The 18,066-nt window shown below is 39.6% G+C and overlaps 1 protein-coding gene across 3 annotated transcripts in view; it reads left to right on the top strand.

Moving 5' to 3' along the window:
• Positions 1-18,066, top strand: part of LOC102196289 (Kv channel-interacting protein 2) — a 107,159-nt gene that overhangs the window by 49,036 nt on the left and 40,057 nt on the right. Inside the window, exon 1 of one of the 3 annotated variants that reach the window (XM_013913542.1) lies at positions 7,381-7,665. The exons of the other annotated variants lie outside the window; for them this stretch is intronic. Coding sequence (XP_013768996.1) covers positions 7,578-7,665 — 88 coding nt within the window. The 5' untranslated portion in view covers positions 7,381-7,577. Of the gene's footprint in view, positions 1-7,380; positions 7,666-18,066 lie in introns of those variants that run through there. 3 annotated transcript variants of the gene reach the window in all.

The following is an 18,066-nucleotide window of genomic DNA, read 5'->3' as shown; positions in this document are numbered from 1 at the left end:
ACACACACACACACACACACACACACACACACATAAAGTCTGCATAGTATTTTTCTTAGTGTTTTATATTATTCACTATGAAGCTAAATATGATAGTTTTTAAGTTTTGAATCTATAAACCGAAAGGATGAGATCAGTCACACAGCTATGTTAATTCTGCTACTGACAGTTCATTCAAATGAACATCTAGCCTAGATCTGTAGCTTCATCAATAGGTTAAGTGCAGTAACTCTGCATGCTTCTGAACTCATCTTTCTTCTTATGTCTCTGACCCCTCTATCTGTCTGCCACAATGTTCTTTCGTCGTCTGCCAATTTTTATATTTTATGGTTATTTTACTGACGTGTTGAGACAGTAACTGCTTTTTTGTCCTTGCAAGAATATAATTAAGAGTTACTGGAATTTGACTGAAGCTGATAATTGGGCCAGCAGTGTGAAGTGTTGTTCTTTGTTTGTGTTGATTTTCTATGGTAATAGTTGCTAATGGACTGTTGCCGGTGTTTGGCTGTGCTGCTTTCACACCCTGGACATCTTGGTGCTGGTGGTGAGTCAGAGTCCTGGAAGTAAACACTTGAAAAAAATTGATGCAAAAAGGCACATGTACATGTGCTGAGAACAGGCGGCTGAGTCTTGGCACAAACGCTGGACACATGTCACGGGATTTGAATGAACAATGGATGTAGAACTCTTATACTTGAGCAGCCTCACCCTTCCTCCTACTTCTTTTTATCACCTTCTTCATATCCCCAATAGAAATTTTTTTATCTTCCTGTTGGATAACAGGCTTATATACAGTAGATATTGTGAAATTTTACTGCTGCTCAGCTGATGGGGCCTCAGTGTTGCAGGGAAGCCTCTGTACATTTTCAATAAAGCTGTCAGGTACAAGCAGAGAGTCTGACGGGCTGTACCTCACCCCTGCTGTCAATGCTGGAGATAAAAGCTTTTGGTGTAGGACCAAGTGAAGCTTTTGTCACACCCAAGGTGAAAATCTGAGACAAAGTTAGATAATGTACACGATCTTTTCACACAAAGTTTTCAGAAGTTGAGCTGTAAATTTAGTGTAAAAAAAAAAAAGAAATCTAACATGTTACTTCTCCTCCACAGTGAAACTAATAAGTACAAAACTTTCTATGGTAAACTTTTGTTTGATTGATTTAAAGGCAACAATATCGATGACTCCCGTATATTGGTAAACAGCCCATTAATGCTCTCCAAAATGTCACTGCTGCTATCAACTCCTGATTTGTCATGCGGCTCTGCTTCACAATTTCAGACAAATTCATGTTCGGGATTGAGTGTGAATGGTAACCACAATTTTCTACATTCCAGTAACTAAAAGACTAGGAAAAGGAAATAGGATTTGTGACTGACTCAACAAAAGATCAATTCCTTATCCGCCTGAGACCTGAGCTCTTGATTTGGATGCGTACTTGAGATTAGTTGGATGTAATCACCATGGAAAACAAAGCTATTTTTCTTTGTAAAAGTATGTCCTCATATAAGGACAATAGGTTTATTTTGCAGCACAACACAAAGTTGTTTTTTTTTTTTTTTACATTTAAGACCATTTAAGCAGCTTTAAGACTTTTTGCAACAAAATGAAAGACATAAGGCCCGGAAGGTTGAAAAATTCTCACTTTGACTGGGTCAGCGATTAAATCAGATTACAAACATAAATGCTGTCCTTGTGTCTGACTGATGGTACCTATAAAAGGTAACCATCTGGAGTATTTGACCTCTACTACAGCGATGGAGAAGTTTTTCTATGATTGTCTGCCCAGTGTCAACAGGTGGTGATAACAAGCCAAGAAACTCAGCAGAGGCAGGAAAAAGGCTTGCTTGCTTACAAGTAAACATGAATGTTAACGTACAGGATTATAAGGATACGCATAATCTATTGTAGAAATTAACAGTGAATTAAGTATATTTATTTTTGTTTGTTTGTTTACAAGAAAATACACAGGGTACTTTAACGCACGCATGTTTTATTCTGCTTTTAGAGCCCTTTTACATTTTTTATTAGTTTTATTTTACTTTTAGTATCTTTCACATTATTTATGCTCTTCCTTAGAACTGCCTGAAGTTATTGTACTCTTTGCCTTACTTTAAAATTTCAGACATATAAATCATAATTAGTCTCTTTTTTTTCCTCTCTTCATCCCATTGACAGAAAAGCTGGCTTTATTAAATTTTAACCTGTCATTATCAGATCATGCAACCCTGAATGTGTATGTGTCTATGTATGTGTATGTGCGGCAGGAGATGGTGTGTTACATCGAGCAATTAATGTTTAATTCTTCATGCTACACTGATCACTCAATCTGTCGCTTCAGTTCTTCTTTAACTTTTAGGCTAAACTACGTGTATGAGAGGCTGCTTTCTCTCTTCCTAGAATCTAGCCGGCTCTATTATTTATAGGATTAGAGAGAGGAGCAGTGTGCGTGAAAGCCCGGGTTTTTGTTCACATTGTGATTCTTGATCATCACATGTCTGCCTGTTTCTATTAAAGCCAACAAAGGATCATCATCATCTTATTGGGTATAATCCTGCTGACCATCATTTAGCTCAGATACAATAACTATCTGAAGATTATCTTATTTCATGGGAAATCGGTGAGTGTTGCTCACCTGACCCCCTCAGAATCAGCGGATCTACTCAGACAACAACTGTAGTCTATTCAGTGAAGCTATGCAAAATTTGACCTTCATATAATGAAAACTGTCTGAGTTCCAGGGCTTCAACATACATAGGGGTGGAACAAAAATTTTGCTCATAGTCAAAATCACTCATAACATCACACAATTTTCAGGGCTTGCAAAACAGATTTAAACTCTGTTTAAAAACAAAACAAACCCTCCCCACAGCACCACAATTAAGCACTGATACCTCAGATGTTTTATCTGTTTTCTAAAAATTTGATGTTAACATGTTACCATTTTCACTATTTTACAACCAGAATTTCTTTGGTTACTTTAGCTGTTGTCAATACTTGATATGTGTTTAGTGTCTTCATTTGCTTCTGAAATTACAGACTTAAGTCTGGATCACTTAATGTTTCATATCCAGTGATGGGTTTGATATTCAAAAAGTAATGTTTTACACATTACTTGTTACTTTTATTAAGAGTAACACAGTAAGTGCCCATTACTTAATTATGCTCCAGTGAAGGTAACATTACTTGCTGCATTGCTTTTGCATTACTCCGTACATGAGCTGAAGTGCATTGTTACATAATTACCAGTTAACAATATAAACCTGAAGCTACAGTCCAACATGGCAAGACAAATCCACATTCGTGAATTCGCTAGTGAGGGGCACAAATGCGATCTTCCTTTTGAGTATTTCAGTACACACATGAATATATCCAACCTACTTGAAAATGATCATCACAGTGATTCAGATTATGAAATATGTAGAGGTAGATGACTACAGGGCTTCAAGCCTGACTGCTTAAAACAACTTTTGTTACCTGTTGAACATCCTGCTCAGGTGGGAGTTGGCAAAAACTCTGATTTAACTGGGTTCTTCACCGGCTTTGAGTTAACATGCGATCTGTGCAGATGCTTTCAAAGAGTCAGTGTTGTGTTAGAAGTATAAAGGCCATTACAAACTGAAGATGTTTTAAGAAAACGTGAAATTCTGAATTTTTTTAGATCCAAACTTGTGTAAATCTGTATACTCACAGAATGCATTGCCTTTTCACAGAAAATTTGTCTTTAAAATTATGGAAAAAATGAAGTCGATATCAAGCAATGATGAGCAGGTCCTAATGTTACTAAACAAGAAAATGAATTAACTGATATTCTGAGTTCATCCAATGTTTATATAAAGAAGCAGCAGGGAGAACTTCATTGTTTGATCCATGCGTATATTTTAGGATGTCATTGGGCAGTTTTAGCTCTTTTTGGTAAAGTTGGGACCAGAGGAGGCAGAAAAACAATTTTAGAGAAAGCCAGTTGACCTAGCTGTGTGTTTGAGGTAAAATAGTATTATTTAACTTTATTCAGCACCGGCACACATTTTGAGTTACTTGTTACCTAATCGGTCAGATCTGTTTTTTCAGATCTGAAAAAGTCTAAAGTGAAAAAAAAACCGAGCTTGGTTCGAAAAATATTAATGCTGCAAATTTGGCCTGCAAAATTACATGGTTACTGTGAATGGCTGCATTACAAGTGAGTCTGAAAAATGTTTTTAACAGATGAAATATTTACATGGATGGATTTTACGTGTTTATGTGTAAAGACCTTAATTCAGTTGTTTCTTTCTTGGACACAGTTTGTACTTTACCATCGCACTGCTTGTTCTTTCTAATAACAAAAATGAAAGTAATGTCCACATCTACACTCCTCAAACATTACAGACTAGGGATGGGTATCGTTTAGGTTTTATCTGATAACGGTGCCCAACCGGTACTTTGAAATGGTGCTGGTGCTTAAACGGTGCTCGAACCAGTGCTTAAAAAATGGAGAACACAAACTTTGTCCAAAAAGCTCTTATGTTTTTATTTTTAGCAGTCTCTTTTGTCGGCAAAATGATAACCAAGTTAGCCTTTTCTGTTGATACAACATACCTCCTTTGGTTGGAAAAGGTGCTTAAACAATGGAAAACACAATCTTTGTCCTAAAACCTCTCATGTTTAGCTGTTTTTTGTAAAAAGATAACAATGTTAGCCTTTTCTGCAGCTATAGGGCATATATGGTATCACTCTATCAAACAAGACGACAGCCGCATGTAACTACAACGGTGTTTGCTAGTTCACTTTACATGCATTAATGTAATAACGTGGTTAGCCTACTCAACGTAAATTACACAGGAACAACATTAAGCCACTCACCCAGAGAAGAACGGCTGCTGCTGCATCATCATCCATCATCATTTCTGCTACACTGGCAGGGCTAGGGGCCAGGACTCTCCTCTTCGGGTTCTTGGGATCCGATAACAGGCACCACACCCGCAATAGATGTGCTCGGTTTTGCAGCAAGCTATCAAATACGGTGCATTTCTCGGCTTTTAAAAAAACGCTATGTGTCGCCAGGTGTTTCATCAGATTCGAGGTGTTACCTGCTTTGCACAGTATCACCTTAAAGCACTTGTTGCAGGCTGCTGAGTTTGCATCTTTTGCTGTGAAGTACAGCCAGACTTTTGACCGCTTCGCCTTGGGCATTTTTAATCTGTAGCTCTGCTCTAAAAGGACGTACGTACCTGGCCCTGCCTACTATCCTCGGAAATGTAAAATGATTGGCTAGAATCCAAAGTGTATGACATCTCAAGAAAAAAGAAAGCACTGAAATAAAGCACCGAAATATGCGCTACGTTTCGGTCTGGTTACTACCGTTTATGTCAGAATGGCACCGGATACCGGTACTCATCCCTACTACAGACTGCTCTATTTTTCTCCTCCCTGCATTGAAACTTATTGCTGATTGTAGTGTAAGTGTGAAGGAAGCAATGCATTTTTTTTCTTTCAGCCTGCTCATCATGCAGATAACTGAAGAAACTTCAAGTAAAAACATAACTATAACTGCAAACTGATTGAATAGTGCATAGTAATGTGTTACTTCAGCACGTGTTATACCCAGCACTGTTCACAGAATTACTTGTAGTTTCTCGATTGTTGTGAGTTTTCATTGTGGACCGTTTTGTTCTGGTGATGAGGGATTTATTCAAACTTCTTCCTTTTTTTTTTTTTTTTTAGAAAGAAACCAAAATAAACAGTCAGTGCAAGCAAACCTGAGGTGGCAGTTACTGAGACTTAATCCAGAGCTTGGAGATTATTAAATTTTTCAGTAGCTGTTTGTGCCACCTGTGACTGAAAACAGCACTGTTGAACCAAGACTGGAAAGTTTAAGGACACACACAAACTTCTTATGGTATATCTCGGTCGGCACACACTGTCTGCAGTTATTTATGAAGGCTCGCACACACTCAGAAATAGGAGAGATAATCCTTACTTGAACCATTAGAGACCACTGAACTGAGAAGCCAGGAGTCAAAACCAATAAGTAGTAAGGATCCTTATATGACCATTTAATACTGAGTCCAAAAAACCTTTTTAAAGTCTTTTCCATCTGCTCTCCCACATGTTTTTAAATCCATTTTCTCAGAATCTGGGAAACAGGTCCTTCTGCACTACGTGGTTATGTCACTATTTGCCAGAGCTGCTCTAGACTCTCACTGTCAAATGCTCACCTGTACTCTATACTTTGACCTCTCTCTTTGACTTTTAAATGAGGACAAGATCACAGAGCCGACAGAAAAAGACACAGGCATTTAGAGGAAGCATCTGCCTGACATTTGATTGATTTTCTTCTCTATTTTTCTTCTTCTGACCTGAAGAACAGACAGACATCCAAGGAGTCTGGGGTTGCTGAGGTAACTGTAATCACTCTTAATTCAGCATCAGGGAAAGTGAGGGGATAAAGGTGGATTGGCAGCAGTTTAGCAGGCTAATGTGGGAGTTGTAGAGGGCAAAACAATAAATATGTGACACCGGGGAAAACGAGTTGAGTGTGTTTCCCTATTGAGTGACTCTGCAAGAGGGAAGCCAGAATGATAAGGATGAAGACAGAAAGGCTTTACATAAATACATTTTTTTTCTCAATCCCGCAGGATTTAAAAGCTCCTCCTCTCTCTTCCCCACTTCTCCTCCTTCTCTGCCGGCAGATAATAATCCTTTCATCGACTGCTGGTGAGGGCTGGTGTTTGTCCAAAAAGCCTCTTTCTACTTCGTCAAGCTTTTCCACTCTTTTAAAATTGCACCATGCTGAGAAGGGAGTGAAGATATTATTAATGCATTCCCCTATTTGCCCCCTCTCCACCTCCCTACCTGTCTCTTCATGTAACTTCACTTTTTCCCTTTTGCTCCTACCCTCTTCACTTACCTCTCACTGTTACGAATATCATTAATGAGCAGGCAAGCAGATAGTGACGTGCGATGCTAATTAATGAGTTTGCTTAGTTTTCTCTGTCGCTTTACTCAACCTCATAGCGGCTCAAACACAGATGTACACACGCTCTCCCAGGCTGTCTTTTCATGTTTCATGACTGGAGATGCATGGGAATAAATAGCATCAATAAGATGTGTGGCGAAAGCAGATAGAAAAAAAGCACCACCACCTGCCAGTCACGCCGGCCTCCTTATAGTACACTCCTCTCTCACACACACAGAGAAAAACACACACACACACTCTCTCACATGTGCGCTGGTCCGTAATTTTTCGCCACACTCTGTTCCCAACCAATGAGAGGCCAGAAAAGGGCTTCTCAGAACGTGAGGGGGAGGAGACAGAGTGCTGCCGGCTGATTGACAGCGCCCTACAGGTGGAGAGAAGAACGGAGAGGAAGAGAAAGGGGAGAAGACAACACAGAGAGAGGAAAGAGAAGCGGTGAGTGAGGAGGAGGAGGAGAAGAGAAGCAGCGGCAGTCAGACTTCCACGAACACACACACCTAAACACACACTCACTCACAGTGCTCTGTGCCTCCCCTCCTACCTTGAGAGCTCGTTTCCCCTGGCAGACAAGTCGACTAATACTACCATCACTATCATCACCTCCACCTCCTCAGCTGCACCAAGATGAGCCAGTGCAGGAAAAGGTGCAAGAGGCAGCTCACCAAGGTGGCTCGCTATTTCTATCGCTTCCTCATGGGAACGCTCACCCAAGGTAGGCATCCAAAAACTTCCACTTCCACACCCAGAGGTTCGCTGCTGGGTCTGCTGAGCGCAGCAGCCAGGTGGAGATGGTCTAAAGTTAAAGTTTGCTGTGTTTATAGCAGAGGTGCTGATGTGTGTTTTGAGATCTTTGCAAATAGGTCACTAGTCTCTGTGTGTGGCTCAGATTTTTTTTTACAAAAGAGTAAATGCACTCCTCAGTGGCATAAATCCTAAACATGACTATCTAAAAGCATGTCAGTGAACCTGCAGGGTTTGAATGTGGGTCTGCAATGATGTGTACTGTATATATGGTCCTGTGAGCATACATTGTTTAAGCTTGTTCAATTCAAACACATAATAATAGAATCAATAATGAATTCACAGCGAGAGTTAGAAAGCTGCTGGCTTTGAATGAACTCACTCTTCCCTTCTTTCAATCTGCTTTTTCAATCCCTGCTTCCCTCCGTCCTGCCTTCACAGTTCTGTCCTTCTGTCTCCTCCTGTTCGCTCTCTAGCAGTCAAACAGATTGCTCTCTGGAAGCATGTGGCATTCCACCTCTATTGAGAAACTCTTAGTGGAAGAAAGACACACACAGCCTTTTACCCAGCCCTTCATCCACCTCTCAGCTAACCCATCCCCATCCTCCTTCCCTCTCTAGCTTCCTCTGCACAGTTACACAGAACTTTACAATGCTAATTTGAGGAGCGAGATTAGAATAAAATTATGTAAGCGCAGTCAAGTTCTTTTCGTCATACTGAGAAGGTCCTATTTCTTTAGCATCCACGTACTCTTTGTCCTCCTGGGCTTAGTGCTGGCTAAAGAGTGTCCTTTCCAGAAATCACCCTTTATAATGTTGCCTATTGACAGCCTGCCGCTAAGCTTTACACCCATTTTCCTTTTTTTCTCGCGAGTGATATTGAGCAGCAGCTCACATTGCCTTGGGGAAAACACAACAGAGTAGGGTGGTTCTATTGAATCCCAGCAGTTGATCCTGAGGGTTGAGGTAAAGCTGTGTTTAGATGACCTTGTCAATAGAGCAGTGTGTGAATGCTAATTTGACATCAGGGTTGCTCATCTCCACCTCTGCTTTTTCTCCTCGTTATCTCTTCAGACTTTGACAACTGCAGAGCTTCATGTTCGTGATCTGAATGCAGCCGCTTATCATGCGTGGAGAAAGCGCAGACATATAAATGCACATGTTGTAACCCATGTGTGAGTGTGTGTTCATCACAACAAAAACACTCTGCTGGACAATCAGCACAAATATTTGTGCTGATAAAGATTTTGAGGGATGCTTCCCAATAAACACTCTGAGGTTTAATAATTGCTGTATAAATGTCTATGCAAAAGATTACATCATCAGAAAAAAAAAGCTTGTGCCAGTGTCTGCAATGTTACCTGGTTGTTACTTGGTTGTCTGCTTGACGTCCTCAGCTGGAGGCCCAAATATTATAGTAAAAGTTTCTGTAGTGGCCGTTAATTATACTGTTTGCGCCTTTGAGTTTGCACAAACAAGCTTGGGGATGAATGGCACAGAGATTGCTGGGAACTAGAAAAGCAATGACAGATGGACTAACACGTTGGTGATTTTGATGTTTTCTTGGGATGTGTTGATGACAAGAAAAAAAAGTCACTGCTAAAGTAATTAAAGTAATTAGCAACAAAGCACTACAGCACAGGCACTACATCAAACTTTGTATTGTTCCAGCAGTCATGCACAAACATTCACTTTTTGTTGCTAAAATTAAACTCATAAGATGCAACGTTAAAGGAGACTACCACCAGAGTTTATAAAAAATGAAATTACTACATGGACCAAAATACAATTTAGGGGCAATGGTCAGAAAAACAAAGCCATCATGGGCTCAAGCAGCAAAAGTGTTAACCATTCCAAGCCCATACCCACATTCCCTTTCCATGTGTAAACAGATAATCAGGCTCATACACTACCCTCATAGACTCACTAGGGCTTTGCAGAGTGGTGTGACAATGTTTGAAGGAATGAAACAAATCTCGTTTAAGTGCCTATTTTTTTTCCATATACATCCTTGTTATGAAAAGGTTGGAATAATTGTACTCATTGATATTCATACCTTGTCCGGACATAGACATGTGTTTGGTGCATGCACCCTGAAACAGGCACAAACAGAAACAGAGCAACTTTAGGAAATGATGCAGTTTGACAGTCTGCTGGCAAAATAAGCTACTAACTATTTAACCAGCTAACTAGCTACTGCAGCATCAAAGCACATTCGCTCCCATCTATGAAGTATTTATTAAAATTGGTGTGTGTGTGTGTGTGTGTTTGTGTGTGTGTGTGTGTGTGTGTGTGTGTGTGTGCATACACATCCTTAAGTTTACTCAGAATGGAGTTACCATGACTACTGGCTCCTGCGTGTCTGTTCCAATGGGAGAGAGAGAGAGAGAAAGAGAGATGTCTGCTTCATTGCAGTGGGAGCCAGAAAGGGCTGAACTGTATAATGGCTGTGCTACATTGGGATTTCATCAAGGCCATTCATAGTTTGGTATTTGGGCATTGTAGCATTTTTGGCTGTGCCAAGGTGCTGAGGGACACGCCATTTAAGTCAGGCATGGAGAGACAGATTTTGCACTGCCATCAAACTGTGTATGAACCTAGCAGTGATTTAACTTATGCAGAAAAGGACTGATGACATTAAGAAAGCCCCTGGTTAATAGGTGTTTTTATTCCACCTCAGTGAATAAGTTTGCTGGACCATGTATGAAAAAACTTTAATTTTTTTTACGTGCTCATACCCTTACTGGTAGCACACAGCATGTTTCTGAAAAGACTCATGTGTCTATAATTAGTTCTGTCAATTAATCACAGTCCTGCGCCTCTTCAACCACAGGCCTACACAAGGGTCAGGATGCTGATTGTGTGTTGTTAGCCCTTGCTGGTGTATGCATTAGTGATGACAGTCATTTTTAATCACCCTCCATTTTAACTCCACGTTTCCCACTAATTAGCTTGTTTCATTAGCTTCTCCAAGGTAAACAAGGCCATTCTAGTGTGTGTGTATGTGTCCGTGTGTTTCTGTGTGTCCTTTTCTCCTCTTCTTCCCCAGAGCTTTGTTTGTGTTCCTTTATCAAATAGTGGGACAAGGGTTGTTTAGTGCAATTAAAATGTTTTAAATACTATCCAACCTGTTTGCGCCACCTAATAAAAATGCATACATTAAGGAATCCCATTCACATGATTTTTTTCTTGTAAAGTGGGGAAATACCTCCAACATGCACAAACATTTGACCGCACAGCATGCAGTTAATTTGCATAATTGTAATGTCTTTGATATGCTGCTTAGACATGGGGGTGACTCCAAAAGCAGAGCCTATGAGAACCCAATGAGAATTCATAAGAGAGTCAAAAAGGAAACAAATCAATAAGTGACATCGATCATGGAATCGGAATCTAAGTTCTTCTCAATTCCCATCCCTGTTTATCAGCAACCTAAAGATTCTTATAGACAAGAAGATGGCGTGAGATGGCCTTCAAATTCAACTGGATCACTATGTGACTGAGATTTCACATTATGTTTTCCAACAAGCCAAATCCACAGAGGTGTCACCATACAACCCACATTATCCAAAGTACAGCTTTGGATAATGTGTTGTCCCACCTTTTGTTGTCCCACAGGATAGCCCCGGAGGTCTCAAGATAAGGAGTACCTACACAATGTCATTGTGTTTATTACATGACAGGAACGCACAGTTCTGGAGGTTCCTAGCAGTTCGCTCAAGATTAGAGACCAGTCACTGACCCCAGTTGCTATAACCACCAGTTGCTAAGGAAAATTGTATATTATGCAACCAGCTGATTGAGAGATTGGCAGTTGCTAGCAAGAAGTTGAGGTATGCATGTAGGTACCAAAACACCTACAGGCAAATTGATTTGGTCATTAGTAGGTTGTCATTAATTTACATGGAAGCCTTGTCTGCAAATCTAACTTTTATGCAAGATCATTTAGTTAAATTTACTCTCTGGATGGTATGATGCAACTCAGAAAGGGAGACCATTGGCCTACAAAAGTTTGGCATTACACTTTTTTATGTTTCACTACAACTTGAAGAGGAAATCGCTAGTGTTTCCAGATAAGTCCGTGTCTTCCATGCAACCTATAGGAGACCACGGCAATCTGCTTACAACTAAAACAATCACAAGGAGGTTTGGGTGCAGAGGTTACCAGCAGGCCACCGAATACTCTCCAGATCTGTGCAACTGTTTCACATAATACCTGCAAAGACCAGAGAGTTGTATTCACTACAGCTTGGTGTACAGTTTAGTAAAATTAATATATGATGTAGAATACTAAAATAAGGCAAATGTGTTGGTTTGTGAAGAAGTAGTGAGAGATGACAAGAAAATACTGTGTACAGTGAAGAATCCCTGTGTGATGGCCATTTAGAGTGAAGAAGAAAATCCTTAAGCCTTTATTTTGTCATTTGTACCAATAGCTGTGTGTTCTCTAAAATAAGAAAAAAACTCTTTAGATCTATTGCCTTGTGTCCAGATCTATTGCCTGATCAATAGCTCACTGATCACACTGTTAAACAACCTACTTTGTCTTAGTTATCAGTGTATTTTCAGCTTGTTTACAGGAATACATTCAATTGTAGCTGAAGGCATTGTCGTTCTGTTTCAGCTAAACAACAAATTTGTTCCCATCAAATTAAAAAATGACTTCTTGCCCACTAACAGCTTTACTCCACAGTAACTGTACACAAACACAATGTTTTGACTTGTAAATTGCGAGAGGTTGTAATAAACAGCCCTAAATCAATATTTCATGTCTGAAGATTAATGTGTTTGGTGCGCTGAGGAGCAACACATACCTCACCTTGCTGCAAATTAATTCTCTTAAGGTGATCAAGATCATACGCGTGCAAACACCAGTTTCCTGTAACTTATTAATGTCATACACTGCATTCTCCACCACTGCACCTTTCTTACTACAGGAGACTTTCACAAGGACTTCCTGTGCATCCTGTGCAATGAATGTGACCAAGAAATAGTCACATTCATTTCCTTTTCCAGAGTATGAGTCATTTGTTAGGGGCTCTGACATTTTTCCAAATGAAACTTGGTGTTAATCTTCCTTGAAAAGCCATTACAACTTTGTACTGTCTAATTAATAACGTCTGATTTTCTTCCTCTACGTGCCACTTCCGCCTTTTTTTTCCTTGCAGGGGCATGCATAGTTCTACGTCAAGAGAACGTGCATAAATATGCATGCCTAGAGAAACACACACACACACACACGTTTCTTTACACTCTGTTTTTCAGCTCTCATACCTTGAAGCTGATTCTCTTTGCAACCCACTTGTGGCCATGACCAAAGAGATTTTGTTATCAACCTTTCACTTATGAATAAAATATGCTCGGTGTGAGCTTTGGCATTGCTTCATGTGTATTTGTGTGCATGCAATGGTGCTGAATTTCAATGCATTCTTTATTTTATTATGAAAACTTTAATACTGTTATTCTGGTAGCAGGCCATGTGCATGCAGTTGCACGGGCTGACTTGTTTGCAGCCACTATAGCCAGTAGTCAACACTTAAATGCTTAAGAGTCATAACTGCTCAGCATGTTGATTAGATGAGAAGTATGCGAGTTTTTGGTTTGAATTTGTACCTTATACGTTTAACACCATCCCTCTTGTCTTTGAAAAATGTCGCTACACTCGTGTCCATCACTTTCCCCAACTTTTGATAAAAAATTGACACAGTGTGTCACTTTTAGACATAATAAATAACACCATGGGCTCCCTATGATGGCAAATTATGACACGTGCTTCTAGGGGGTTTAGCGTTGCTATATTTATGTTTATATAGAGCATTAAGTCATATTACAGTGTGTGGTAATGGCACTCACAGTGGGAAGGGAATTGCTCATTACTACAAGTATATCTTACTCCAAGCTAAAGTCCCTTGTTTGTGTGCTTAACTGTGGGGTGAAGGAGACCCTCTGCCAAGCAGAGCATGGTCGTGCCTCATATAATAGGTAATACGAAAACGCAGCAGGAAGTAGTGCTTAAGCATCAGATCTCAGAAGACATAACTTGTGGGGCAGAAACAAAGAGATGCATCCAGACCCTGACAAGATTTTGTCCCACTTCATTTAGGGTATTATTATTTTACTCACTGCTGTGCATGGTGTGAGAAGTGTTTTTGTCATTTGACTGGGAAAAAAAAGGTCTGTAAGAAAAGTGAGATGGAAGAAAGATAGACAGCGACAAAAATCATAAGGGGTAAATAGAAAATGTAAAAAAAGAAAGAACATATTCTATCACATCTCAGCAATCGCACCCGTTTTAAGATCAGGCTCGTTTTGTCGCCAGACGTGAAAATTCTCACTTGCTTGTGCTGATTATTCGCTTCTGTTTCTGTCTGCTGTTGACACCTCCTGACTTGCAGATTCAGGAAGGAGATTAAACGGTGGCCTAAAAATAAACTCCTTGTGGAAGTTCAAGGTCAAAACATGTGCAGAAAAAAAAGTTCCCTTTTGAGTAGCTATATTTAAAAATTACATTTCTGTTTTACACGTGCTGCCAATTATATGCACATGCAGTGGCATTCCAGATCAAGTTATTAAAGGAAAAGCGACAGTTGGTTTGTAGTTATTTGTGCTCTCTGTGTATGCCGAATAATCCCTCTGTGTATCTGTTGCTTGCTTCCTTATCCTTTGTTTTTACTGGCACCCGTCCCTCTGTTTTAGCCCTAATCTGCTCCATGCTGTTCACATTTCGCTCCGTCAAACGTTGATTAAGTCAGTGCTCTGCCTGTCAGGTGATGTACCATCTGCATTTCTCTCCTCGATATCCACTCCCAGCATAATTCAGAGTAGGTTATGAGTTTTCTCACCTCTGATCAGCTCTGCAACTTTCTCTTGAGATTTGACCGTAAAGATGAGAAGCAGGAACTGACATGTGATTAAATTTCAGTTTTTGCCCTAAGCTAATGCACTGTTTCTTAATTGGACGGTACGGTCCATAAGGCTGCTCCTGTCATCCCTCATCTCTGTGAGGAAGACTATTATCTGGTGCAGCGTGGCCTGTTGATCTTCAGCTTCTTGTAGATCAGTGTGCTGCACCAGTGGGGATTTTAGGTGTTAGCCGTGTCTCCCTCAATCCTTCACTTTTTGTGTAGTAAGAGCTGTCTCTGCATGTGTCCTCTCACGAGCTCGCTTTTTGCCTCACCCTCAACCTCTCCTCCACTCATCCCATCCACCACTTTTTCCCCCTCATGAAAAAGGTGTGAAACATCACCTTCATCCATCATGTGTATACACACACACACACCTCACATGTGCTAAAAATAAACCGCTATTAGTAGCAGTCTGAGTGAGGGGTGATGAGAGTGAGGGGGGGTTAACTAGAAGTAACTGTTGGAGAAAGGAGAAAAGGAAAATTCAATACAGTGTGGAGGCAAAAAGAGGAGGAACTGTAGGAAAAGGCTTTTTCATTTTTAATCCTCTTTTATAAAAAAAAAAACTTGACTTTATTTAATAACAGAACCGACAATGTATTTTAAATCATCTTCTCAGATGTTCATAATTCATTCTTCATCTAGAGTTTATGCGTTCGGTTTTGCACTGCTTGTTAAAGAAAAAGAACAACAAAAGATGGATGTATGTGGCTGCAAGAAGGAAAGAGATGGCTTAGGAGGTCAGCGGACATCAAAGGAGGGAGTTATGTGTCGGGCAACGCATTGATCAGCTTTCCTAGAGGGCAGCCTTTGACACACTGCCCATGACCCCCAAACCTTCATCAGTAGTATGGCACAGGATGGTAGTATGGCAAGTCTGCGAACAGTCCGGATCACCAGTGCCAATTTCTATCACAGCCTGGATGTAGGTCTGCAACTAATCACTTCAGGTGGTGACATGACAAAGTGCTCAAAAACTGGCAGAAGTGGTTAAAGAAAGAGACAGCCAGTGATAAGTGGGAGTCAGCAGCAGTTCCAGTTCCTGTGGAGAGAGGCAGAGGTGGCATGTATGAGCAGCAAGATTAGAAAGTAGTTTTTGCCTTTATGGCTAATGGCCATTGAAGCTATTTTAGGCTCGTTAATGGCTATTTAATGTAATAAACACTTACACTGTTGCTGCATTTAGTTATGTTCTGTGGTATTTGATACTTGTTGAATGTACAGATTTTGTTGCTAATAGGCTGAGGCATACATTACTGTAATAAATTATCCATTATGAATGTATATCAAGCTCACAGGGGCCCTACTGTGCTCAGTGACGCATAACAAAATGTGTTTCTGCATTACACAAATATGGCTAAGATGCTTCTGTGAACCAAAAGTACATTTTGTCACATAGACGGCATATTTGGATGGGACTGAGAGATGCTCACTTATAATCAAGTGAAAACAGGAATCGATCATTTGTATTTATTTACTTCCCTCAATGTATTTTTCCAATCCTGCTCAGCACAAAATTGTGTCTGTATTATCTCTAGGCAACCCAAACATCTTGTATAAATTGTGTTTTTGTTCCTCAGTGTGTCCCTTATCCTTCTAACTCTTGTGTTTCCTCTGGTTTCTGTCTTCCCGTGGTGTAGGCTGTCAAATGATGACAACAATTATACATGACTGTGTAGTTTGCAATGAACTTTAATGCAGAGCAGAGTAGTTTCTGGGAAGTTGTGTCTTATTTTCAGACATTAATATGAGGAGCGTTGTTTTACATCTATACCCAAAAACTATGAGCATTTTGGAAGTTTAGTGAAACTCATTATGTCAAATGATTTTCACACTCATATAGAAAGTCAGTGCTGTTTATCGAGATTAGATCGGTGGATTTATGAGCATTTAAAGGTACATTGGCTTGTATTTATGATAGAGTGACAGATTGTGTTGTTGAGCCTCAGTGTAACCCCCCAGGGAAATCCCATGACACCCTTTACTGCACTTAAATCTCAGCAATAATAGAAAATACCCTCTTTTGGAGAACATTAATAATTTAAAAAAAGTGCTTAAATTTAACTGTGACACTATGATACACTGAACTGAACACAGAGCTTAGTGTAACAAAGGTTTACAGGCTAACAGAGAATTAGACTGAACGTATGGTCACAGTATGGCCATTTGTCCTATTTTTAATAGAAAACAGCTGTTTTTGTCAACAGCCATGCTGGCCAGGACAGAAGGGAGGTCAGCAGAGGGTGAAGTAGTTCAAAACTCGCAGTGTTAAAGTGAATGGAAATATTCACATTGGAAATTAATAACTCATTACATTATTTAGTAATGTTAGTTATTCTCCAAGAAAAAAAGAAAAACATGAAGTCTAAATGATGCTTAGTAGTAGTTATCTGTTCCAATATTAAGCAGGGACACTTTTCATGTTACTCTGCTGCTGCCCGTGGGATTGATGAATTGATGAATAGACACAGTGTAAATAAATGAAGCAAAAAGCTACAGCTGTGGCTTCACACATAACGACTTGATACATGAAGGCCTGATTTGGAATTCAGATCATTTAATTTACACCTTAATGACTTGTTCTCACTTTTTCAGTTTTCAGGAGAAATTTTTAGGAGTATTTTGATAAATAATTAATTTTCTAATCAGCTCTTTGCAGCCAGTCCCTCAGTCATTAAAGGCTAACTAACTCAATGGAAGTGTATTTCCCACCCCTCGTTGACAACTTCCCTTGGCAGGTGGATAAATTTACTGCTAACTATAGCTATCAGAGCAGTGGATAAATCTAAGCTAACTATAGCTATTAAATGCCTCGGGGATCTCTCAGCTTCACTCCCACTGCTGCATGCACATGTACGCTGGATTCTTTACCTTTAGGACAGCGTTATTTCTTGAGGTTAAGTTGAATGCTTTCACTGCAGGCTTGCCAAACATACAAAGAAGAGCACCTCAAGTAACCAATAGATTATTATAGTAGTATGTACAGAAGTATCCACCTGAACATTTTTGTTATTCTTTCTTCAATATGCACATGAACAAAGTATAATTAAAGTATCAATAAGGGAAGAATTTTGTGTATTTTTATTTTTAGCGAAACCTGTTGTTGAAGTAAAATTTAAGTAAAACCAGGAACGTTTTCAAAGTTTGCTATTAACCTGTCGAATAGTAATAATATTATAAAATGCCTGGAAAAAAGTATGAATACACATCACAAAACTGTTGTGATACAAGATCTAAGAGAACCAATATTCACCTTGAAGCAACCCAAAAATATGTTCATTGTAACATATAGCGAGATAAATCAAAGGGAATCTGAGCACAGGTACATTAATTGGCCTTTTGCTTTTTTTTTTTTTTATTATCAGTTGTTAATTTTTGTAAATCATGTAAATTCTCTCCAAAAACTTAATTTAAAGATAAGTAAACATGACAACTTTACCTCATCCACCAAAGAGGTGACACCATAAC

This window comes from Pundamilia nyererei, unplaced genomic scaffold, assembly GCF_000239375.1.
Source record: "Pundamilia nyererei isolate P.nyererei 1_Seehausen unplaced genomic scaffold, PunNye1.0 scaffold00136, whole genome shotgun sequence".
NCBI lineage: Eukaryota > Metazoa > Chordata > Actinopteri > Cichliformes > Cichlidae > Pundamilia > Pundamilia nyererei.
The sequence above is the reverse complement of the archived record's forward strand: the minus strand, read 5'-3'. Positions and strand labels throughout refer to the sequence as shown.